At 44.4% G+C, this 24,924-nt stretch overlaps 1 protein-coding gene across 4 annotated transcripts in view; it reads left to right on the top strand.

Moving 5' to 3' along the window:
* The window catches only part of LOC126037316 (uncharacterized), a 160,346-nt gene extending 135,708 nt beyond the window's left edge, over positions 1–24,638 (top strand). For 3 of the 4 annotated variants that reach the window (XM_049797634.1, XM_049797632.1, XM_049797631.1), the window contains exons 5-7: positions 23,477–23,589; positions 23,919–24,031; positions 24,360–24,638. In XM_049797634.1, the coding sequence (XP_049653591.1) occupies positions 23,477–23,589; positions 23,919–24,031; positions 24,360–24,577 (444 nt within the window). In that variant the 3' untranslated portion in view covers positions 24,578–24,638. The remainder of the gene's footprint in view (positions 1–23,476; positions 23,590–23,918; positions 24,032–24,359) is intronic. The other variant, XM_049797635.1, reaches the window with a different exon arrangement.
* The last annotated feature ends 286 nt before the right edge of the window (positions 24,639–24,924 follow it).

Raw genomic sequence — 24,924 nt, 5'->3', positions numbered from 1 at the left:
CAACACAACTCCTATAGAAAGCATCTGCATCATGGTGAAATACAAACAGCTGCTCTGAGAACGACACATTATTCTTCACTAAATTTGCCTTTTACCCTGTTGTATAGTTACTAATGTTGAAAAGAGTCACTGCTGTGCAAGAAACTACAACTTACAGCGCTTCATGCTCGGGAGAGAACTGTGGCCCATCAGCTCGTGGCTGTGAAGCCTTACAACTTAACACGTTGCAGTTGCACACCAACAAGTTCTGAGGCGGACTGCCGACTGTATTCAATAGTCACAGCTTATGTAGGAGGATATGATAAACTTTACTTATTTGCCTTTAACCGATGCTCCAAATATTTTAAAGTCGTTCTTAAAGTAGGTTACTGGTTTGATTACCCTTCATACAAAACCCTCCTTCAAATGCAGGTTTCTCTTCTCTTCTTTTCAGGTTTAAGGCATGAACAGAAATCACACCTGCATCATCACTGAAATCAGTGCCTATTTTTCAATAAACTTTAGCAGCATCAGAATTCGTCCTCAAGTACCGTTCATAAAGCAAATGCTTCATTCTTCAAAACTTTTTTTAGCAAAGGTTAGTAATGCTGTACCACAGACTCTCATGCCCAGTCACGCATGTTCTTCCCGAGACTGTTACGCAGCTTAGTATTTTAAGAATCGCCATCCTAACTGCGTACCTGATACTACTGGTTCTCCCCTTTTTAAAGTCTGATGTTAAGGAAAAGCTGCAAGTCCTACAAAACCAGGCAGACTTGCTTGTTCATGCCAAAGAGAAAAAGGTTAAGCATTATTAAAAAATAAGACTATTGCCTACCTTTAAGTATCCATAAGGCTATCAACATGAACCGTATGGTGGCCTGTTAGCATCGCTATTTGAACACGGGCATGCAAAATGTCCTTCAGTTAAATTCCAAACTCTATGAAGTAATTGGTGGGCAATTCCCCAAGGATAAAACGTCTATCAAAAGCCAACAGTAAGCCAGAAATCTCTTTCCGTTTCATAGGGTAAAAAAAAATAAATACAGTGAATCCTGAAAAAAGAAATAGATATTAGACAGGGAACGCCTATATAGTTATAGGGCAAGTAATAAAACATTTAGTGTTTTGATTTTATTTTTTTTTCTGTCATCACAATAGTTAGACAAACATGGAAACATTTGCAACAGCAATACTTGGGTCACTTTAAAATCTTGGTAACACTGAAATACAGGGCAGCGAAAGCTAATGATGTGGGGAGGGGACTTTAGGTCTTATTATTTTCATACACATTCACACACACACACACACATATCTATATACACACGCGCACTCCACAACTCCAAAGAGCTATCTTAACTATGTCTGCCAGTAAACGGAAATAGTAGGCAGAAAGGAACCATATCTATACTAAGACAGTTAGCTGTGCCGTAAAACTGAAGATCACTGCGACCAGTGCCATCTTAAAGAAGAAAAAACAACCACCACCAACAACAACCAAAAAACCTGAAAGGAACCATCACTGTGCATGTCATAAGCATGAAGTTATTTTAACCTGATGACTACTCTGCTCTATACTTTAAGCATCATGAAGTTTTTATGTATTTTTAAAGTCTAAGGTTATTATTTTAAATGGCCTACTTGTAGTGGCAGCCCAAGTAGCATTCTGGAGAACACCACAGTGCCCACAACTTCTACAGGTCAGTGCAGTCTGATCAAGCACTACATTTCTAGGGGAGGAAAACAAAAAACCACTACCGCTCATTTATTCAATTGAAAAGCTTATTACCTGCACCTTCCAAAGCAACAGGCTACAGAACACTGAATGCAAAGTAAACCAGACCCATCTGGAATACTCTGACTCAGTCTCAGCTCCAAGTTACACATCTTTCATTTCGTATTTGAAGGGATTAACAGCATTTGGATGCACAGAAACTGTCTTTACAGTGAAGTCTGCAGACCTCCGAGTCAAAAGTTAAAATGTCTTCCTAAATTATAACAGTATTAGCACTTCCTCTGAAAAGGAGTGAAAAAAACACAACCAGGGAAGGAGGAAAGCGACACAACACCAAGGGTTTTTTTCCCAGAGATTACAAAATCCTGAGAGAACAAGATGCTTGTGCTATCAGAATAAAAATCCCCAAAGAAACAAAAGAGTTTACCTTTCCCTTGGAAAAGTTACTTTTGAGTCAAGATCTGCCCTTTTTCTCTCCCAAGCATGAAATCTCTCTTCAGCTTAAGACTCTCTTCTACTGCAGTAGAAATTTAGTGCACATGCTGGAACCTGGACAGAATCTTATTTAAAAAAACAAACAATACAATAGTACTACAGTGGCTAGAAATCTTTTACATATTCTGATGAAAAGACTCAACTTATTTCTAGGAAATAAAGTGTTTGGGGCCAAAGCCAACAGATGATGTTCATGTAAGGTTAAATTTTTTTTTTTTTTTTTTTTTTTTTTTTTTAAATTGATATATTGAAAAAAGCTGGAGAAGGAAGCGGGGACAGAAATGAAAAACCACTCAGGGAGTCAGTGGTATAGACTGTCACCATGCAATCTCAATATTGTAATTGCAGATCACATAGTCAGAACAAGCCAGTCAAAAGTAGCACACTCCCTGGGAGAGGGGCGGGAGTCTCTCTCCCCTTGTCTTTCAAGCCAAGACCCAACTAGCAGAAGGCAGCTTTTCTGTCAGATAAAGCAAGGCAAAAGGATCATGTACAGCAACTTCCTTGCAGCCTCTTGCTCCTGAGCACCCTTCTTCACCTCTTTCTTTCTTTCTTTCTGTCTTTCTTCTGGTGATGGGAAGGCAAAGCATGTTCTGTTCCTGTGAGCCCATACTGCTTGTCCCTATAGTCACAGCAGGCACCTGTGATTCCTCTCCGAAGACATTTACGCATAGAAATCAGTTGAGTGGTGTGTTACGGAAGCATAAGCTGCAGTGGACGTGATTTTGAATCAGTTAATTTTGTGCCCACCATGACAAAATAAAACCAGCAATTTCTTACTTTATAGAAATTCTCCTAAAGTAGTAGTTGCCCCCAACAGCTGTCAAGTTTTTGTATCACAGGAGAACAAATGCAGCCAAAAGAACATTTTCTCTAAAAGGACCGCTCCGAACTACACAAGCAGGCAGGCCCAGGCAGCTCCCGATTTAATAAAGCGTATGTACACAGCACCACTTAGTGGTGCAAGCGGAGTCACCGCTGACAGGAATGAGAAGCTTGAACACCAACCTTCCCGCCCCGGCTCCCTGGACATGAACGATGTCTGGTCTGTCTGTCCTCACTCGCAAAATACCACTACAATGCCTTTACTACAAGAGAGTACATCTGCCAAGCAAAACAAGTCCAAGAGGGCTGAACCTCAAGGCCAGCAGAACCAACGGCTGCTGAGCATCAAACAGATGCATCCACTCTGAAGAGCTTTCAGAATTCTGCAGCACTCTACCACACGGTTTCTGGCGACACAGCCTGAAGCAGGGTTTAAACAAATGATCCAGCTTAGTATCTGCCTGTAGTGCAAAGAATAGCAATCTCTTGGCCCACGATTTGGGTTTTATATAGACTTGGGCCATAAACAAATGCAACAGATGTAGAAAAACTGAAGACCGACAGCAACTGGAACGTAACTACTCTTTTTCCACTCCATCAACCCGTTGGAAAACTAACTCCCTCGTGCACTTACGTAACTGAGCACAAAGAGAACAAAAAGAAAGGCTTTTATTCAGAACAAATTAGTGTGTCTTTACAGGAAAGTAACGGTTTCAACTTACAAAACCAGCATCATCATTAGTGATGCACCTTTCCTGAATAAGGGATAAAAGAAGAGGATAACCATTGCTTTTACTGATACGTTCTTAATAATTAGCTGAGCACTTCTAAAGAGGAAGAACTTTGCTGCTTTCAGGACCGAAGTAAGAAAAAGTCTAAAGCATAGTCTTCCTGACGTGGGAAGACGTGTCCGCAAGAGAGGCACAAGATCCGATACAGAAATGTATCTACGTCTCGCTGAAAATTTGCACTCTAAGCATCACCAGCTTCTGCTTCCAGGGCAGTATACCACCAGCTTAACCGGAGGGTAGTAATTTTACCCCACACAAGAAGTCAGAACACGCGCTATCCTTTAAGGAGGCAGAACAATAACCAAAGCAGAAAGAGGCTTAGAAATTAAGGCAAGATGGCACTTGCTCAGACACACAGTGAGGAGGTGCAAGCTGGGTAAGACAGCAAAATGGAGATTGTTCCTCGTTCACACAGAGCTCATTTCGACTCGAGTTGGTCATCCTCTCCTCTTCCCACAAAATTAGGAATGCTTTTACGTAGGAAGTCCTGACTTTGTAGCCATCTATGCCGACAAACAACAAACTATTCTAGGTCTGCTCTTGTGGTATTTAGGAAGTCGCAGAATTCAGCTTAGGGATGCATAATCACAGTATTTAATTACTGTTGCAGTACTGACCTACCTACACCAGCAGATAATAAACTAAAAATCATAGTGCTTCTGATTTGGTATAAGCCAACAGACCTCCAGATTTTTTTCAGAGCACGTAAAGGTACAGCTCTCTGGGCATCACATGGTAATCATAACTGCCAAATGACTTGACAAGCTTGTAAACATCCAAACCGCTGCAAACACATCTATACATACAATAATGGATAAAACGTAGATGCATTCCACCTACACGCTTATGCAGGCAAACACTCGTGAGTTAAAAGCCACTGTATGAACCAGCTTACGGAGCGCTTAACAAAGCCAGTGATTCCCTGGCACACCTGAAGACCAGAAAAACATTCACCAAATAAAGTTAGGGACATGCTCTTTTTTTTTTTTTTTTTTTTTTTTAAACTGTAACGTGTACTAAGACAGCAAGATCACTTTTCCAGCGTCCTTCATACACACATATGCCCCAGAAGCTACTTGAAATTACCTTGTGTAGTGGAATTGTCTGGAAAGCTCAGCTTAAAGTAGCTGAGCTCAGTGACTGATTGATTTACAGGTACAGAAAATAAATGCATGCAGCATTTTAACAAGGACGACTTACCAGTGTTATGTTATTTCCATTTAGCAAAATCTGGTCTAGCTTTGTGATTCTTCTGCCCTCAGACGGAGTCTCACTGAAGCAGCGTTAAAAACAAATAAGTAAGCACACATAACCAGGGACAACAGTTCCAGTTTTGATTACAGAATAAATCTCTACATTAAGATGGCAGTTGTTGGAACTAAGAAATGAATTGGCCACGCTGCAGCCTGATCTTGACAAATTGACCGCCTGGATAAAGCAAGCTATCTGGCAACTAAAAAGATCCATTGTACTTTTCTGCTCAGTACACCTAAAGATACAGATTCACCCTCGAAATCTCGGCAATATCTTGAATACCACCAACACTCAGAACAGGTTTCAAATAGCAACGTGGCAGGACAAAGTAATAAATGCTTATCCTTAAGTCTGCTAACTCTCTAAGCCTTTGCCTAGACCTTAAGGAAATGTAAAAACAAACAAACTACTGCAAAGTTCAACACACAATCCACGCAAAGTTAAGGCTATCAAGTAGGAACCTGATTACAAGTATAAATCATGCAACAGCTACTCTATGACATGGATGTCCTGAACAGATCATCCTCTACAGTGTAAGTCCAAGGTACAAACCCTTCAGCTGGCAAATATTCCAAAAACATAAAACCTCTTTGCTTACAGAGCTTACACAGTATTTTTCCCCAGGAAACCAAACGTTCAAGAGGAACAGGAGGCAGAAACAACACTTGCAATTCTGTAACGTCTTCTAGCACCGTATCTGAAAAACCAGTTTCAAGGAAAATAAGGCCCCGAATTTAAAAATAAAACTATTTCCAGTTATTTCCATCTCACGCTGAGCTGTGATTTTACCTGTAAAATAAAAAAAATCAGAACAAGACAACTGATCCACACAAAAAAGGCTCTCCTATCCAGTGAACTCAAACCTCTCAAAAGCAGTAACATCACTGAGCTGGAGCATAAACTGGACGGCCTTAAACACCTCCATCAAAGGATACGGACAAAGTCATCGAGTCCTAGAAGCGTTCCCACAATTTCTGATCGCTCTTCATCACAACATGAACGCGTGCGTGGACCTACGCATTTGTCCACAAGTTCTGTAGATTGAAAGGCACAAGATATTGCTTTGTAGAACATACATGTTTTCCAGCAAAAACCTTAACGCTGTGGCGGCAAAAAAAGTCATTGCCGCGGGCACTGGTGAAAAGCACAGAAAGAAGGCGAAAAAAAGAGACAGGAAAAAAAACACAGTAAAAAAACCCGCTTCCTCAACTGCTGCCGGCAGGTACCTCCACAAGTTCCTGCGGCCGCAGGAACACGTTCCCTCCACCGAGAACCTCCCTCCACCTCGGTGCCGCCGGGCTGCAGCACATCACCGCGGGTCTGCCGAGCGCCAACGCTCGTCCCCAGCCGGCCTTTGCAAACCTCCTTTGCCCGGAGCCACCCCCCCCCCCCCGCTCGCTGCCCGCGCCGGAGACCGGGACGCCCCAGCGCCTCTCCGCCGCCGCGGGCAGGGGCCGCGCCGCTGACAGGCCCGGCCGCGGCTCCCGAGCGGCGGGAAGCCCCGCGGCCTCAGGCGGACGCCTGACTGACGAGCCCGGAGGGCCGCCGCGCCCGCAGCCCCGGCCCCTCAGCCCCGGCCCGGCGAGGATTTTTCCCTCGCCGGCCAACAACGCCGGACGCTGCGGCCAGACCCGCGCACTTCACCGCGGCTGCGAAGGCGACGGGCTTCGCCGCCCGCCACCGCGCCGACGCGGGGGGGTGGCGCGGGGCCGCCCGGCCCCGGCCCGGCCCGGCCCCGGCCCCGGCCCCCTCGCCCCATCCAGCCGAGCCGCTCGCCCTCCCTCGCCTCCCGCCACCTCCGCACAGCCCCGCACCCCCGGGGTGAGCTGAGCTGATGGGCTGAGCTACAGCCTCCCCAGAAACCTCTGCCCTGACACCAGAGTCTCTGAAAACAGTTTCTGACCTCTTTTGGCACGTCACAAGATAGTAACCCAAACCACAAGACCATGTCTCTCCTACTTTGCTCTGTTGCAGAAGAATCTCAGCTTGCAAAGCACATCAGTTTTCCGTAACACAGATAACCAGGGTTCACACAGTCAGACTTTTCAGTCAGAAGGCCACAGAAAGAATCGTAAAGAGACCGAGTATCTTTTCCTTAAACATCCTGTTTACAGACAGCTATGTTACCTCCAAGTGCTATGAAAGTTACTTTCTCTAAAACTATCTTCCATTTAGTTTTCCTTCCCCCCCCCGAAAACAATCTTATAGCTTAATCCTCATAGGATTTTTTTCAAGTTTTGGTTTTTTCTAACGAGTATCAACACATGAACACTCTAAATAGTTTCAGGAAGTTCAGTATTTGCTACAGTTGCACTTGATCCAACATCCCACTTTTTTTTCCACCAAGCAAAGGAGTTCAACCAAGTTTCTTTCAAGAGCCATACAGGAGAAAGTACAGATTCTGCTCTGTCTGCTAACAAGCAGGCGAAGGAGCTGCTACTAATTTGAATACTATACAGGCTCTGCTGTGCCCATTTTCAACTGGGGAAGAGAAATAGCCCATCCTGTTTGAATATTTAGGTCCACATTTTCTCATTTGCAAAGCAGATCCACTGCCTTGGGAGACTGACCAGAATTACCTGGAACAAACATTCTGTTTGCCTAGGATCTGTTTGTTAGTTGAGAAAACAGTCACTACGTCCCTGTGATAATATGACACGATTTCATCACTACATTTCTGTCTCAAGGGGCCCAGCTGTATTTTATTTTCTCGTAACACAGTATCTATCCAATTCCGGTCTCTGACTTAAGAGATGAGCAACATGCAATTTCTTCAATGTCTACTTATCACGTGAGGAAGTCAACAAACCTCTTTTCACAGTTACAAGCACTTTTCAAAGATGTGACAGTTCCCTCCGGACATCAGCTGACCCTGAACAAGTTGGAAAATATAAAAGGATCAATAAATGTGAGAAAGACCTTTGGTATGAGGGAACCCAGACAAACCGGTGCAGCAGCTTTCTTCCCTATTGATTGGAAGAGAATGCTGTTTGGCTGCTGCTTCTACGGATAATCCACAAATTATTTGCTATTCTTCTTAGCCAAAGGGCTAAGGCAGTGCCATCAGCAACTTCATAATATACGCTGAAACAAGAAGCAGATATTACAGCTCCAAGTCTGAGGAAACAGCATCAATGTGATTAAGACAGCTCTAACATGGAAGGCCTGGTAAGTGGCAGTGGTATAAGGCACTAGCAATTTATCAGGGCTCTCTTTCAAATGCTGGCATTTTCTGTGACTTGGATTTTGCCTATTGTTATGAGATCATTACATCACCTATCACACAAGTGTAGCTTTGTTAACTTTCAAAGAAAAGCTGCTAGACAATATACAACACAAAGTTAGACAAGCGAGGGAAGTACACAGTGATGTCACAGGCAATCTGGAATTGGGCACCCGACTTGAATTCCTGGCTTTGAAAACCTCTCTCCAAATGACTTGCCATCCTTTCACTAAGATCCAGCAGCAGTTCTCTCCTGTGCCTCATGCTCTTCTGTAGTCAGCCAAAGCCCACGGAGCTGCACTGTAAGCTTGAAGACCAGGGTGCCAGCTTCGTGTCCTATTTCTGTCACCTAGTTCTTATGTACCGTTTCTTGCTAATCAAAAGGCCCAGTGAATCCTCGTCACACATCACACTTGAGGTAGTACATCCAAGCATTATTTCTGCCGCGCTACATTTGCACGGATTAGCTGCTGAACCCTCCAGATGATGTACTGCTTTTCAAGAAGGGTGTAGTATAACTGGCGAGGGTCTACAGTAAGTCCAAGAGGGTGCTCAACGATGTACAGGAGTCTGACTTCAAAGCATAAATTGAAAAACAGCCGCTTAACCTAGAAAGGGCAATACTGAAGAGAAAGAACAATGTTTAAACTCTAAAAGGTAGCTATAAGGAAGAACTTTTCTGTGCATCCACTGCACACAGTTACACGGAATCATGGGGCTTAAATTACAACCTGAAAAACTTAGGGTATGTGGCAATCTTTGCAACAGTAGTAATAATTACAGGAAATGTTTAAGAATAAATTAGGCAAGCATTTGTCAAGAATGGTACAGAAAGTTGATCATTCACCTCTAGAACGAGAGCAACGCTAGACTATCTTCAAAGGTTCTTCTTTCCCCAGTGCTGTCCCTCTCTGTATTTCTACGCTCATCCAATACAAGCATCATCCCCAGCCGTGTACTTACAATTCTATATGCATATGCACATGTCTAGAGATGCACATTTATTTCTTCGTTACACACAGCTGAAGGAGAGTACTCATAGGCAAGCCAATTTACATAAACAGCTTCTGAAAGTAAAACACCTCAGCCTCTTGCAAAACGTCAGCCCAACAGAACACCGGGAGCGGTATGTAAATCCTTATGCCAAAACTGCATTCTCTTAAATCTTATGAAAACCATTTCTAACGTAAAGCCTGACCTGACTGGTCTATTTTCTGACACTCCCCTTCTCTGTCATCAGGTACTTATTAGATAGTAAAACAACTGACGGGGTAAACACCATAACTAGCACAATAGCTGACTTCCGTAGCAGTTGCATATCAGGTCTGAATAAATGCGAGTTTAGTAGGTAGATACACATTCAGAAATGCACAAGAACTGAAAGGAGTAATCTGTAACTGGTAGACTAAGAACACTGCAATAGCATGCAATGTAAATCAACATGCACCTATAGGGAAGGGAAGGGAAGTACGGAAACATTCTTCTGGATTAAAAAAAAAATATATACGCAGCAATGGTAGGAAAAGGTACTTGGAACGTGCCACTTTCAATCCACTGAAACAATGTCTGCAACAGCAGTAAGAACACTGGCAAACTACCTTCTCTGTTCCACAGGGCCTTGAAACCCATACGCATTGTCTGTTGCCAGTTGCCCTTAGGAAACAAAGGCGCTGCGATCAGTAGAAGCGTGTAGAACACCAAAAATGAAACTTTTGAGTATGTCACATGCAAGATCCTCATTCTCCGTACAGTCTACAAGGTTACACAATTGTAAAATACTTTGTAAGAATGAAAATCCTGAAGTTTGCCTTGCATTATAAAAGTTTTAAAACTCCGTTTTGAGGTTTTTTTCCAAGGGTTTTAGAAATAAAAGCATCTTGGTAAAGTGATTTTCACACACTGCACAGACACAAGCAGTGTTTCTCCCACTGCGAGAGGAGTATCAAAATACTCTTATCTAATATGTTATAGACAAAAGTGACCAAGGTCACAGGAGAATCTGTACTTTCCCACTGATTACAAGGAACGGGCCAGCTGCTTTGTGCCTCCTATGCAGCTGGAGCATGCAGTTGCCTGGTAACTTGTTCCGACCTATTGCATCTTAATCACATATACATGGAGGAATACCAAGCTGACCGCTTAGGTTTATCAGCCAAAACAGTTTACAGCAACGCAATAGTTTAGAGCAATTCAGGAAGTTTAACACTGAATTTAGGTATGCGCTTATATGGTTTGACGAACAGAACTTTTATAAATGAAAGGGAAACAACAGGTGACTTTAGAGCATACAAAAGGTATAGTCTACAAACCAAATATCAATTATTAGCAATGTTTCCCTGTTCAAAGGGCATCACTTGCTGTCTCAGACTCAACAAGCATGAACTGACAGACTGTTATGATTTGAAAATTTTAAAAAAGTTCTAATAGTGTGCCCAAAACAGAGCTGTTTCAGTGTTCAGGCTAGACTCGTTGTCTCCAGTAAATACATATCTTAATTCTAACACAGGATAAAAACCGATTTATAAATTTCCTCTTGTAAAAATGAAACTGTTCCAATCACCCTGTTCACTCCTATTTAAGATATTAAATAGGGCAAATCAGAAGTAACTTGAACCAATCCCTCCCACCCAGCTATAAACCAGGACCATATACAGCCCTTGCAGACTACACAAGACCCTGTCTCATTCCAGCCATATCATTAGCACAAGCTGTGCAAACCCATGCAAATCAACAGGTTTTCCAGGCATAAAAGCAGACTCCAACAGCAGTTAAGCCACTTCTTACAACTGACAAGGTCATACTTCCATCCCTGATCATAGCACAAGAACAAAAGAGAATGGGTCTTTATTGTCCTTCATGAACTTGAGGGGCTGCAAGAAACCAGTGAAGTTACAAGCCTGGATTCTGTAACGTCGCTACCAGCATAATTTCCAGATCAAAGATCCGGCCTCCTGTTAAGATCATCAAACATAATTTTGAGTTCAGGGGACAGGTCATCACAACACTATGTTAGGTAGAGTATAAAACCTTATCATCAGATTCTCAGCTAGTTTAAGTCAATGTATTCTGTGTGTTCCGCTGAAGTCAATGAAACTAAACACACTATCATAGGAAAAAGATATTTCAGCACGCCTCAGACCTGGAAAACTATCTTGAAAAATGCCCGTAACTTTTAACACAAATTCTCTGCACTTCCCACGATCTCTCAACAGCGAGCAGTAGTAAGACCCTAACAGTTACTTGCAACCTATTTCTTGCATAGCATTCCTAATAAATAAGATTTTTGCAGCTACTCACAAAAATCAATAAGCAAAGACATTTGTTCCAAGACTTAAATTTCTTGTATAATTTAAAAAACTATCAAAACTCTGTAAAGTAACATAGATACATTTGCCTACTAATGTAGGAAACTACAGACAAACTTCAGGAAATGACCAAAGGTGCAGAGGATAGGCTAATGCCTATTAGCATTAGGTAGAAAAACAAGGTAGAAAAGGTAGAAATGCCTATTAGCATTAAGGTAGAAGAACAACAACAACAACAACAAAAAACCCCCAGAAGTTCTACAGAAAAATGAGTGAGCAGCCCACAGCACTGGCAGACAACAGATTTTTTTATCCCCGCTTCCTCCACCCCTTCTTCTTACCCCCCCACCCCCGTTTTTTTTTAAAGGAAATAATTATTCTATTCTGAAACATATTGCCAGTGATGCAGTTGAAGCCAAAAGTTTAAATGAGTTCAGGAGAGAATTAACCGAATTCTAACACATGTGCCAACACAACCGCTATAGAAAGCATCTGCATCATGGTGAAATACAAACAGCTGCTCTGAGAACGACACATTATTCTTCACTAAATTTGCCTTTTACCCTGTTGTATAGTTACTAATGTTGAAAAGAGTCACTGCTGTGCAAGAAACTAAAACTTACAGCGCTTTATGCTCGGAGAGAACTGTGGCCCATCAGCTCGTGGCTGTGAAGTCTTACAACTTAACACGTTGCAGTTGCACACCAACAAGTTCTGAGGCGGACTGCTGACTGTATTCAATAGTCACAGCTTATGTAGGAGGATATGATAAACTTTACTTATTTGCCTTTAACCGATGCTCCAAATATTTTAAAGTCGTTCTTAAAGTAGGTTACTGGTTTGATTACCCTTCATACAAAACCCTCCTTCAAATGCAGGTTTCTCTTCTCTTCTTTTCAGATTTAAGGCATGAACAGAAACCACACCTGCATCATCACTGAAATCAGTGCCTATTTTTCAATAAACTTTAGCAGCAGCATCAGAATTCGTCCTCAAGTACCGTTCATAAAGCAAATGCTTCATTCTTCAAAACTTTTTTTAGCAAAGGTTAGTAATGCTGTACCACAGACTCTCACGCCCAGTCACGCATGTTCTTCCCGAGACTGTTACGCAGCTTAGTATTTTAAAAATCGCCATCCTAACTGCGTACCTGATACTACTGGTTCTCCCCTTTTTAAAGTCTGATGTTAAGGAAAAGCTGCAAGTCCTACAAAACCAGGCAGACTTGCTTGTTCATGCCAAAGAGAAAAAGGTTAAGCATTATTAAAAAATAAGACTATTGCCTACCTTTAAGTATCCATAAGGCTATCAACATGAACCGTATGGTGGCCTGTTAGCATCGCTATTTGAACACGGGCATGCAAAATGTCCTTCAGTTAAATTCCAAACTCTATGAAGTAATTGGTGGGCAATTCCCCAAGGATAAAACGTCTATCAAAAGCCAACAGTAAGCCAGAAATCTCTTTCCGTTTCATAGGGTAAAAAAAAATAAATACAGTGAATCCTGAAAAAAGAAATAGATATTAGACAGGGAACGCCTATATACTTATAGGGCAAGTAATAAAACATTTAGTGTTTTGATTTTATTTTTTTTTATGTCATCACAATAGTTAGACAAACATGGAAACATTTGCAACAGCAATACTTGGGTCACTTTAAAATCTTGGTAACACTGAAATACAGGGCAGCGAAAGCTAATGATGTGGGGAGGGGACTTTAGGTCTTATTATTTTCATACACATTCACACACACACACACATATATCTATATACACACGCGCACTCCACAACTCCAAAGAGCTATCTTAACTATGTCTGCCAGTAAACAGAAATAGTAGGCAGAAAGGAACCATATCTATACTAAGACAGTTAGCTGTGCCGTAAAACTGAAGATCACTGCAACCAGTGCCATCTTAAAGAAGAAAAAACAACCAACAACAACAACAACCAAAAAACCTGAAAGGAACCATCACTGTGCATGTCATAAGCATGAAGTTATTTTAATCTGATGACTACTCTGCTCTATACTTTAAGCATCATGAAGTTTTTATGTATTTTTAAAGTCTAAGGTTATTATTTTAAATGGCCTACTTGTAGTGGCAGCCCAAGTAGCATTCTGGAGAACACCACAGTGCCCACAACTTCTACAGGTCAGTGCAGTCTGATCAAGCACTACATTTCTAGGGGAGGAAAACAAAAAACCACTACCGCTCATTTATTCAATTGAAAAGCTTATTACCTGCACCTTCCAAAGCAACAGGCTACAGGAACACTGAATGCAAAGTAAACCAGACCCATCTGGAATACTCTGACTCAGTCTCAGCTCCAAGTTACACATCTTTCATTTCGTATTTTAAGGGATTAACAGCATTTGGATGCACAGAAACTGTCTTTACAGTGAAGTCTGCAGACCTCCGAGTCAAAAGTTAAAATGTCTTCCTAAATTATAACAGTATTAGCACTTCCTCTGAAAGGAGTGAAAAAAACACAACCAGGGAAGGAGGAAAGTGACACAACACCAAGGGTTTTTTTCCCAGAGATTACAAAATCCTGAGAGAACAAGATGCTTGTGCTATCAGAATAAAAATCCCCAAAGAAACAAAAGAGTTTACCTTTCCCTTGGAAAAGTTACTTTTGAGTCAAGATCTGCCCTTTTTCTCTCCCAAGCATGAAATCTCTCTTCAGCTTAAGACTCTCTTCTACTGCAGTAGAAATTTAGTGCACATGCTGGAACCTGGACAGAATCTTATTTAAAAAAACAAACAATACAATAGTACTACAGTGGCTAGAAATCTTTTACATATTCTGATGAAAAGACTCAACTTATTTCTAGGAAATAAAGTGTTTGGGGCCAAAGCCAACAGATGATGTTCATGTAAGGTTAAATTTTTATTTTTTTTTTTTTTTTTTTAAATTGATATATTGAAAAAAGCTGGAGAAGGAAGCGGGGACAGAAATGAAAAACCACTCAGGGAGTCAGTGGTATAGACTGTCACCATGCAATCTCAATATTGTAATTGCAGATCACATAGTCAGAACAAGCCAGTCAAAAGTAGCACACTCCCTGGGAGAGGGGCGGGAGTCTCTCTCCCCTTGTCTTTCAAGCCAAGACCCAACTAGCAGAAGGCAGCTTTTCTGTCAGATAAAGCAAGGCAAAAGGATCATGTACAGCAACTTCCTTGCAGCCTCTTGCTCCTGAGCACCCTTCTTCACCTCTTTCTTTCTTTCTCTCTTTCTTCTGGTGATGGGAAGGCAAAGCATGTTCTGTTCCTGTGAGCCCATACTGCTTGTCCCTATAGTCACAGCAGGCACCTGTGATTCCTCTCCGAAGACATTTACGCATAGAAATCAGTTGAGTGGTGTGTTACGGAAGCATAAGCTGCAGTGGACGTGATTTTGAATCAGTTAATTTTGTGCCCACCGTGACAAAATAAAACCAGCAATTTCTTACTTTATAGAAATTCTCCTAAAGTAGTAGTTGCCCCCAACAGCTGTCAAGTTTTTGTATCACAGGAGAACAAATGCAGCCAAAAGAACATTTTCTCTAAAAGGACCACTCCGAACTACACAAGCAGGCAGGCCCAGGCAGCTCCCGATTTAATAAAGCGTATGTACACAGCACCACTTAGTGGTGCAAGCGGAGTCACCGCTGACAGGAATGAGAAGCTTGAACACCAACCTTACCTCCCCGGCCCCCTGGACACTGCAGCCTGATCTTGACAAATTGACCGCCTGGATAAAGCAAGCTATCTGGCAACTAAAAAGATCCATTGTACTTTTCTGCTCAGTACACCTAAAGATACAGATTCACCCTCGAAATCTCGGCCATTTCTTGAATACCACCAACACTCAGAACAGGTTTCAAATGGCAACGTGGCAGGACAAAGTAATAAATGCTTATCCTTAAGTCTGCTAACTTTCTAAACCTTTGCCTAGACCTTAAGGAAATGTAAAAACAAACAAACTACTGCAAAGTTCAATACGCAAGCCACGCAAAGTTAAGGCTATCAAGTAGGAACCTGATTACGAGTATAAATCATGCAACAGCTACTCTATGACACGGATGTCCTGAACAGATCATCCTCTACAGTGTAAGTCCAAGGTACAAACCCATCAGCACCTTCTTCCCTCTCTGTATCGCTGTGGTTACCTGCTCTGTGCCCAGAGCCAAAAAGAATCCCGACGTTGGAGTTACTGTTCCTTTTATGCCCAGCCCCATACTTCTTTCCCAACGGAGAGGTGACGCACCTGATTTGAGGTGGAGTGCAGACAACCTTCTCATCTAGTGCTGGGCAGTTTATTTGTCCCATAAACAAACCCCAGGAAAGAGAATGCACGGTTGGACGGGTGCACTTGAGGTTTTGAACACGCGGTAGCACCGTTAACTGCTGAAAGAGCAGGACTCTCTGCCGCTCCGTGTCCATGTCACGACTGCCCTCACGTCCCCAGTCTGCACCCAGCTCCTCCAGGGTGTGCAGAGGGGCTTCCAGCCCTGGCTCAGCAGGCATCCACATAAGATCCCCCAGCCAAGAGGGGGGTGTATGCTCACCTGCCACATCGATACCGTGGGTACATTAAAAGCCACCCCCCAACTCTTTCCCCAGAAGTGACTGGGGGAGGCTTTTCAGTCATCTGGCTGTAAACCCCCTCCCCCTCAGGGAGACCAACATCCAGGCATGCCTTGCTCTAACTCCCCAAATCCACTGCCCTCCGAGGAATAAAAGGCGTCTGGGCCACTCCCCCGGCTCTAATCTGCAGATATGCCTGGCTTCCCAGAAGTAGGCTGAGAAAGCCAGCATTAAGGCACTCCTTCCCACGCCCAGATCCACAAAATCCTCAGAGAAAAGAAGAAAAATAGCCACTTCACTGCAGCAGGAAGTAAATAAACTTGGGGGACACAGGAGGCCAGTTCTCCTGGGGTCAATGGAAAGGAGGGCTAGATGCAACGTATCTGAGGATTTTCCATGTGCACAGCTGAAACAGCCATGTCTCAAGCAGGGATGCGTCCCATTTATGGCAGTTCCTCCCCACTTCTCATCCCCAAAAGACAAACTCGGGCCTCTGCCTTCTCCGTGTGTAGCTCCCCACTCCCTTCAGCATGGAGCTGCGAGGCTCTGGCTTTGTGGAGAACCACAGGTGGGAAACCGAGGCTACTAATGGTGACCACAGAGAACAGACCAGCTCGGAGGGGGCGAGGAGGGCCGATGCACAATTTCTACGTTTGAATTTGTTGGGAACTTGGTGGGAGTCACAAGCTTGCAAGCCACAACCCACAAGCTTGCAAGGCACAACCCCAGCTATCCAAGACATGGGCTTCCCAAGATCACAAACCTCCGGGGACGGGGACGGGGACGGCGCCTGCGCCGGCGAGCGAACGCCGGGCTGCCCCAACGCGAAGCACGGCGCATGCGCCCGGGAGGCGCGTCCGCACGGCTGGTCGGGGAGCGGGCGCAGCGGGAAGCCCGCGGAAAACCACGCGAAACCGGCAACGCTCCCGAGTCTGACCTGGTCGGACTCCGGGGGCCGCGAGGACTACGCCGCGCCCGAGAGCCGCGCTGCTGCCCGGCCGCCGAGTCCGCGAAAACTACAGCTCCCGGCATGCCCCGGGAGGCAGCCTGCCCTGCTGCCTGACCCCGAGGGGACGCCGCTTCCGTTCCCCCCCACCTCCCCACGCCGGCGCAGCGGCAGTTCCCGCCGAGCCCCCAGCGCCGCTCCGGGTAGCTCCGGCACGGCGCGGCCCCGCTGCCGCTCCGTGCGTGCAACACGGACCCCGCCGTCCTCCTCGGGGCTTTCCCCGGGACCCGCCGGCCGACTGCGCAGCCCCGCCACGGGGCCCGGTGAGCCCCCACCCCCGCGCGCCCGTTCTCTCAGCCGCCCTGTCAGCGCCCCACCCCCACGCGCCCGTTCTCTCAGCCGCCCTGTCAGCGCCCCACCCCCCACCCCCGCGCGCACGTTCTCTCAGCCGCCCTGTGAGCCCCCAGGGCTCCCCCTCGGCCTCGGCACCCCCACCGCCCCCGGGCCACCCCCGCCTCCGACGTTCGTGCTCCGAGGGGCGCCCGGCCCCGCTCACCTTCTCCCTCGGGCCAGCCGCAGCCCGGTCACCGCTCAGCTCTGCTCTGCTCCGCTCCTGCCTGGGCTCCCGGCGGCCCCTCCCCCGGCAGCCCCTCCTCCCCCGGCGGCCCCCCCCTTGCCAGGGAGGGGGCGTCGCCATCAGCCTCTCACTGCCCGCACCTGCGGCTCCTCCAGCCCCGGCCCGCAGCTGTGGTACCGAAACCCGGAACCAAACCCCTCAACACCAAGGTGAACTGAAGCATCAGGCACTGCCTTGAATGAGTGACAGATGTCAAGAGTCATCTGATGTGGAAGAGGTGTTAACTGGGGTCAAAATACAGATTTTAATACCCATCTTATTTTAGTTCTAAGACTTGGCGATTGCCAGGTATCATCTTTTCCATTTCCCCAGGTCCACCCGCGAGCGAGGCCACAAGGGAGATTTCTTCCAGAGAGAGGATAGAGTTATTAAGTCTCAAGACCACGATTTGCTTTTCTCCTTCATGAAGAGGTGAGTGGGTCATATAGCATCACTAGTCACCCAAGCAGTTAAGCCTGAACTTTTCACCTGTCCTTTAATGCCGTCAACTCCAAGCTAAATTTTTCCCGTTATTAAGAGGGGACCAAAGATCATGTGAAGTATTATTATCCTTTCTACAAATACACCCCCATCTTGGAGCTTTAGCTACTAGAGAAGGTCTTGGGAGTTTGGGGTCAGAGGAGCTAGCTGCAAGTACAAACTTTCATACAGCTCTGTTTAGGATGTGTGATGTTTCTCTGGTTGTCTAAACCGGTCTAAATTTCCACAGATGGTCCCGACTCTGGGTGGCTCTAACAAGGATCCTGGAACTCCAGTAAGTTCTAAACATCGTTTTATATTTTAAACATGATCCCAAGTTCCTTTTTGCACTTGTCTCTACGGTTTTGGCAGCTGACAGCCCCCAGGGGTGCTTGTACAAGTTTCTCCCGAAGGGCGAGTAAATTAATTCTTTTGTCCGTGAGGTGGATGGTTTGGTAACGTTATAATTCACAACGCTATAATTCCTTCTTTCAAATTTAAAAAAAATAATTGCCTTTTAAATCCATCCAATTTAATCTGCTAAAATGATTCTCGTTGTTCTACCTCTTTTCTCAAGTTTTGGTTAAATTCAATGTCAGTATTCTCCACGGAACTAGATTTTCATCTGACTTTGGAATCGGAAAGGCAGGCTGTTACCGAGGTTAAATTCTGTGTCTTTACAAAACTTTGAATCAGTTACAAAACTAGATTATTTTTTTTAATTCAAATTACAAAACCGGTTAATATCAAGATGAATAGCTCAAACAATAATTGTTTCATTTTGTTTATCTCATGTTTAGAACCCCTCAAAAAACCCCACATACACCCTCTAAACACACAAAAAGATTATTGCCCTCGACAATATTCCTAATAGCAACCCCAACATTATAAACTTTACACAACTGTTTTCCCAAATAGATAACGTGAAACTTACTTATAGATTTTCCGTTTTAAAGGGACAGTTTCTTTAGACTTCCAGTTTCTTGTTGGGTGCTTTCTTTATTCTCGAATAATGAAGCCAAGGTTCTTCTCCCAGACCTTTACTGCTACAAGTGTTGTTAAAATGACTCGATACGGTCCTTTCCACTTCTCGGTGATTTTATATATATTCAATCTCCTGGTCGGAAGGGATGCGCTGCTACGTCCAATTCTAAGGGTCCAGCTGTGGAGACATACTGACAAAGTTCTTGAAAAGAATTGCTTAAAGAAATCATAACACCTTTTAAAAACATATCTCCAAAGGCACTCAAGATACTCAGAACACAGGACTCTTGATATGGTCTTTCATACATTTCCTAAAGACTTGGCTTTTCTTTCTCTTCTGGCTATACTCCGATTCTTAATAGAGCCACGGGTAACGCTTTAACCCATGTGAGGAGTGAGGTTTCCTGACAAATTTTACTCGACTGTTGCTTAAGGATATAGTTCATTCTCTCTCTCTCTCTCTCTCTCTCTCCCCCCACACACTTGCCTGTGGTCTATGTGGGGTGTGATAGTCTCAATCCATAGATAATACTTGGCTCAACTTGTCTCATAATCTTTGCTATAAAATGAGGGCCATTGTCAGATGACATTCTTACAGGCACCCCATATTTTGGTATTATCTCTTTGAGCAAGACTTTGACTACTTCCCTTGCTTTGTTGGTGCGACAAGGGAAAGCCTTGGGCCACCCAGTAAAGATATCAACTAAAACTAGGACATATCCTTATTTTCAAGGCAATTCTATAAAATCAATTTGCTAATATTCTTCTAAAAAATTTCCTTATTTAATAATCCCAAAGATGATCTTATTACTGGTTCGGGGATAAATTTACATATACATTTCACGTCCACTTATAATTGTTTAAACAATCTTTGTCATATTTCGCTTTCTGTTTCCCAGTATACTCTGTGATGTTCAATGGGGCATTTTCTCTTATTATTGTGGGTGTGACTATTATTCGACCTGTCGGTGTTACAGCCTATCCTGTTTCATTTTGTTAGCCTGCAATCTAATAATTAATTCTTCATCTTTTTCATTATAATTTGGAGTTTCTTTAGGCAATTTTATACCTTTCTCTGGAACTAGTGCTAGGATGCCTTTTTCTGCAGCCTCTTCAGCAGCTTTATCAGCCAGTCGGTTACCTGCGTTAGGACCGGTCTTACCTAACGGATGTGCTTTACAGTGCATCATCGTGACTGCTGTTGGTTTTTGAATGCTTTCTAACAATTTCAGTATTTGTTCTGCGTGCTGAACGGCAGTTCCTGGTGCAGATAACAGTCCTCTTTCTCCCCGTATCGCTCCATGCGCACGTACCACTCCAAAAGCATACTTTGAGTCTGTCCAAGTGTTGACTCGCTTTCCTTGACTTAGTTCCAGAGCTCGAGTAAGAGCTATCAATTCAGCCTTTTGGGCAGAGATCATCGAAGGCAAAGTTGGCAACGCAAGTACCTCCTCAGTAGTTATTGTCTATCTCGATAAAACATTTTCCTTCACAGATGGAACCGCTTCCGTCGGCATATAGTTCCCAATCTGTTTCTTCTAGTGGCACATCTCAGAGATCCAGTCAGCTGGAGTAAACTCTTTCGATTGCCTGCAAGCAGTCACGTTCCAGTTCTCCTTTAACTCGGTCAGTTGTTGAAAACGCAACAGGGTTAACAGCGGTAGTAGTTTTTAGGTAAACATCATCTTGTTCCAGCAACAACACCACTTGGTATTTCAGCATTCTGCTAGAGGATAACCAGTGCCCCCCTTTCCGTTTTAGCACAACAGTTATCATATGGGAAACGTACAGTAATCCTTTCTCCTCAGGCGAACTTACGAGCTTCCTGGATCAGTAGCACAGTTGCAGCGACGGCTCTCGGACGACCGGAGCATCCCAGACTCACGTTATCCAATCACTTCGAGAAGTAGGCCACAGCTCGCCCATTTGGCCCTAAATATTGGGCCAGGATACCCAGAGCTCTACCTCTTCTTTCACGAGCAGAAAGTTCAAGTGTCTCTTGTGAGATCTGGCAGACGCTAGGGCTGGCACCCCTGTTACAGCCTGTTTCAATTCTTGGAAGGTAGCTTTCTCGGCATCGGTCCAATCCGTCGTTTGAGGTTTTGAGCTGCTCCTATAAAGGTCAGGCCAGCAAGCCACAATTTATAATCTACAGGTGACACCACTCGACCATTCCCGGAAATGCTTGTCATTCATTTTTTTAGTCTTAGGTTCGGGGAGACAACACATTGCCTCTTTTCTCTCAGTTCCCAATTGTCTCTGTCCTTTTAGGATTTTAAAACTCAAATTTAAGTTTCTTCTTTCTGGGTTATTTGGTTTTTTTTCTTTTGACACTCGATATCTATTGATTCCCAAAAAGTTCAAAAAGTTAAGAGTTGACTTTGTGCATTGTTCTTCCGTCTCAGCTACCATTAACAGATCGTCCATATATTTCAGCAAGATTTCTTGATTATTTTCTTTCTTCCAAATCTCTAATTCTCGTGCCAATTGATTTCCAAAAATGGTAAGACTATTCTTAAAGCCTTGAGGCAAGACTGTCCACGTATATCGTGTTTTTCTCCCAGTCTCAGGATTTTCCCATTCCAAAGCAAAAACCTCGTGACTATTGGGATCCAAGGGAATATAGAAAAAGGCATCTTTTCGGTCCAACACTGTGAACCATTCTCATTTCTCCGTTAGGGTTGTTAACAAAGTATAAGGATTTGCTACGACCGGATGAATACCTTGTACTATTTGATTTATTGCTCTGAGGAGGTCTTGAACTAATCTATCATCTTTTTCATCAGCCTTTTAAAAGGCAAGATCGGGGTGTTATATCTGGATTCACATTCTATTAACAATTTGTATCTTAAAAATTTTTGTATTACCATTACTAACTCTTTCCGACTTTCCGGTTTTAGGGGGTATTGTTTCATTCTTACCAGATTCGATCCTGGCTTTAAATCAACTCTCACAGGGTCTGCTTTTTGGATTTACCGGGAACTTCCCAGTCCAGACGACTGGAATGACAGCATTACACTTGGACCGGTATAATCTTCTGCTTTCGGTAAACATCCTGTTAACAACAAAGCCGCTGCTTCGATACGTTTAGTTTCTGGAATTAAAATTTTAAGCTCTCCATTTTTAAATTTAATTTCTGCCTCTAAGTTCCCAAATAGACCTCTCCTTAACAGGAGTTTAGGAGAATTTGGCACATACAAAAACTGCCGAGTGACCCATTGCTTTCCTAATTTCATTGTTAAAGATTTAAAGAAGGGTCTAGTTTCTCGTTCGCTTGTTGCACCAACACCACCAATTTCTTCAAAACTTAACTCTCCCTCTGAGGTATTTAAAACTGAAAAGGTGACTCTAGTGTCAACTCAAATTCAATTTTCTGTTCTCCCAGTTTAGCTGTAACCAGAGGTTCTGCTGGGAGACTCCCCTCCGGTCCCCGTCCGATACGTTCACTTAAAAAGAACAAATCTACATATGGCACTTTATTCCATTTACTCTCTCTCCTACAAAACAACAGTAATTGCAATATAGTATTGTAACTCAAAGTTCTGTTTGTTTACCATTTTTCCTGCAGTTCACCCCAACGTGCCAATAAACATCCCAGCGGTGATGTTTCTGGTAACTTTTCATCAGCAGTTCTATTTCCTGCACTCTTATTCTTAAACAATTTTGCTAATGCCATTATACTTATATACATTCAAATACCAAATACCAAACAAATGCAAACGACAGCTGTCCCAAATAATACACAAAGTCCAACCCAGCAATAGCTTTCGCTTATGACTTACGGGCAGACGCCTAGGCTTCCACTGCAGACGGCTACCCTCCAAGCCCCAACCCTGGGAAGCTTTCGCCGCGCCTCACGGGCAGGCTTTCCAAACAGATTCCAAAGAAGCAGCGCCTTACCTTTTTTCCAGGGAACGCTGCGAGGAGCTTTGCGTGTCGAGGGTGACGGTTCTCCCCGAGAATACCTCGGTGCCGGCCGGAGCTCGATCGACACGTGATCTCGTCCAGTCTCACTCGCAAGGTCCCATTTGGGTCGCCAAAACCGTTACCGAAATCCAGAATAAAACTCCTTAACGCCAACGTGAAGTTAAGAAGCAGGCACTTTGTTTATCGCAGCGCTGGGGACACGGGAACCTCTGTCCTCCGGGATTCCCTGTGATTCCTTGCAGACGTCTCCTAGCGTCTTTTGGCCTTTTCTTATAAGGGCCGGAGATCCCAGGTAGCAGCCCCAGACTTGTCTAATGAGGCTACCCTAGATGATTCTTCTCTTTTGCAGGAAGCTCTCTTCTCCGGGATCGACCCAAGACTCCTCCCAGGCGTCATCCCAGAACGTTTTGACCTCTGCGTTCGGGACCGGAGATCCCAGCTACCTGCCCCAGACTCCTCCAAGTAAGTAGCTCGAGACATTTTTGTTCTCCTGTAGAGAAATCTCTCAACTCTGACAGCCACCTGAGACTCCTCCCAGGCATCTCCCACAGTCTTCTGTCCTCTGCTTTACCTACCTAAGGGGTCAGGTAGAAGCTCCAGACTCCTCCAAGGAAGCTACCGTTGAGGTTTTTTTCCTTTTTGGAGGACCCTGTGCCCTCCGGGATCCCCTGTGATTCCTTCCAGACGTCTCCTAGAGTCTTTTGGCCTTTTCTTATAAGGGCCGGAGATCCCAGGTAGCATCCCCAGACTTGTCTAATGAGGCTACCCGAGATGATTCTTCTCTTTTGCAGGAAGCTCTCTTCTCCGGGATCGACGCAAGACTCCTCCCAGGCGTCATCCCAGAATGTTTTGACCTCTGCGTTCGGGACCGGAGATCCCAGCTACCTGCCCCAGACTCCTCCAAGTAAGTAGCTCGAGACATTTTTGTTCTCCTGTAGAGAAATCTCTCAACTCCAACAGGCACCTGAGACTCCTCCCAGGCATCTCCCACAGTCTTCTGTCCTCTGCTTTACCTACTAAGGGGTCAGGAAGAAGCCCCAGACTCCTCCTAGGAAGCTACCGTTGAGGTTTTTTTCTTTTTTGTAGGAAGCTGTGCCCTCCGGGATCCCCTGTGATTCCTTCCAGACGTCTCCTAGCGTCTTTTGGCCTATTCTTATAAGGACCGGAGATCCCAGGTAGCAGCCCCAGACTTGACCAATGAGGCTACCCTAGATGATTCTTCTCTTTTGCAGGAAGCTCTCTTCTCCGGGATCGACCCAAGACTCCAAGACAAGCAGGTGAAGGAAGCCTTGCTGAAGCTTCAGAGAAGGAAGAGGGTCTTTCATTCCGTCTAGCTGGCGCTCTAGGCTTTCACCTGTCTCCTGTCTTTCTGCTCTTTCTTCTTGAGCTCTTGGGGTATTTGTCACGGAAGGTTAAGTGGTTAAAAGTGTCCTGGTTTCAGCTTGGATAGAGTTAACTGTCTTCCTAGTAGCTGGTACAGTGCTATGTTTTGAGTTCAGTATGCAAAGAACCTTGATAACACTGATGTTTGCAGTTGTTGCCGAGGAGTGTTTAGATAAAGTCAAGGATTTTTCAGCTTCTCATGCCCAGCCAGCGAGAAAGCTGGAGGGGCACAAGAACTTGGCACAGGACACAGCCAGGGCACCTGACCCAAACTGGCCAACAGGGTATTCCATACCATGCGACATCCCATCTGGTATAGGAACTGGGGAGTGGGGGGGGGGAATCGCTGCTCGGGGACTAGCTGGGTGTGAATGGTGGGTGGTGAGCGATTGCACTGCGCATCATTTGTACATT

This window comes from Accipiter gentilis, unplaced genomic scaffold (assembly GCF_929443795.1).
Source record: "Accipiter gentilis unplaced genomic scaffold, bAccGen1.1, whole genome shotgun sequence".
NCBI classification, from domain to species: domain Eukaryota; kingdom Metazoa; phylum Chordata; class Aves; order Accipitriformes; family Accipitridae; genus Astur; species Astur gentilis.
The sequence above is the reverse complement of the archived record's forward strand: the minus strand, read 5'-3'. Positions and strand labels throughout refer to the sequence as shown.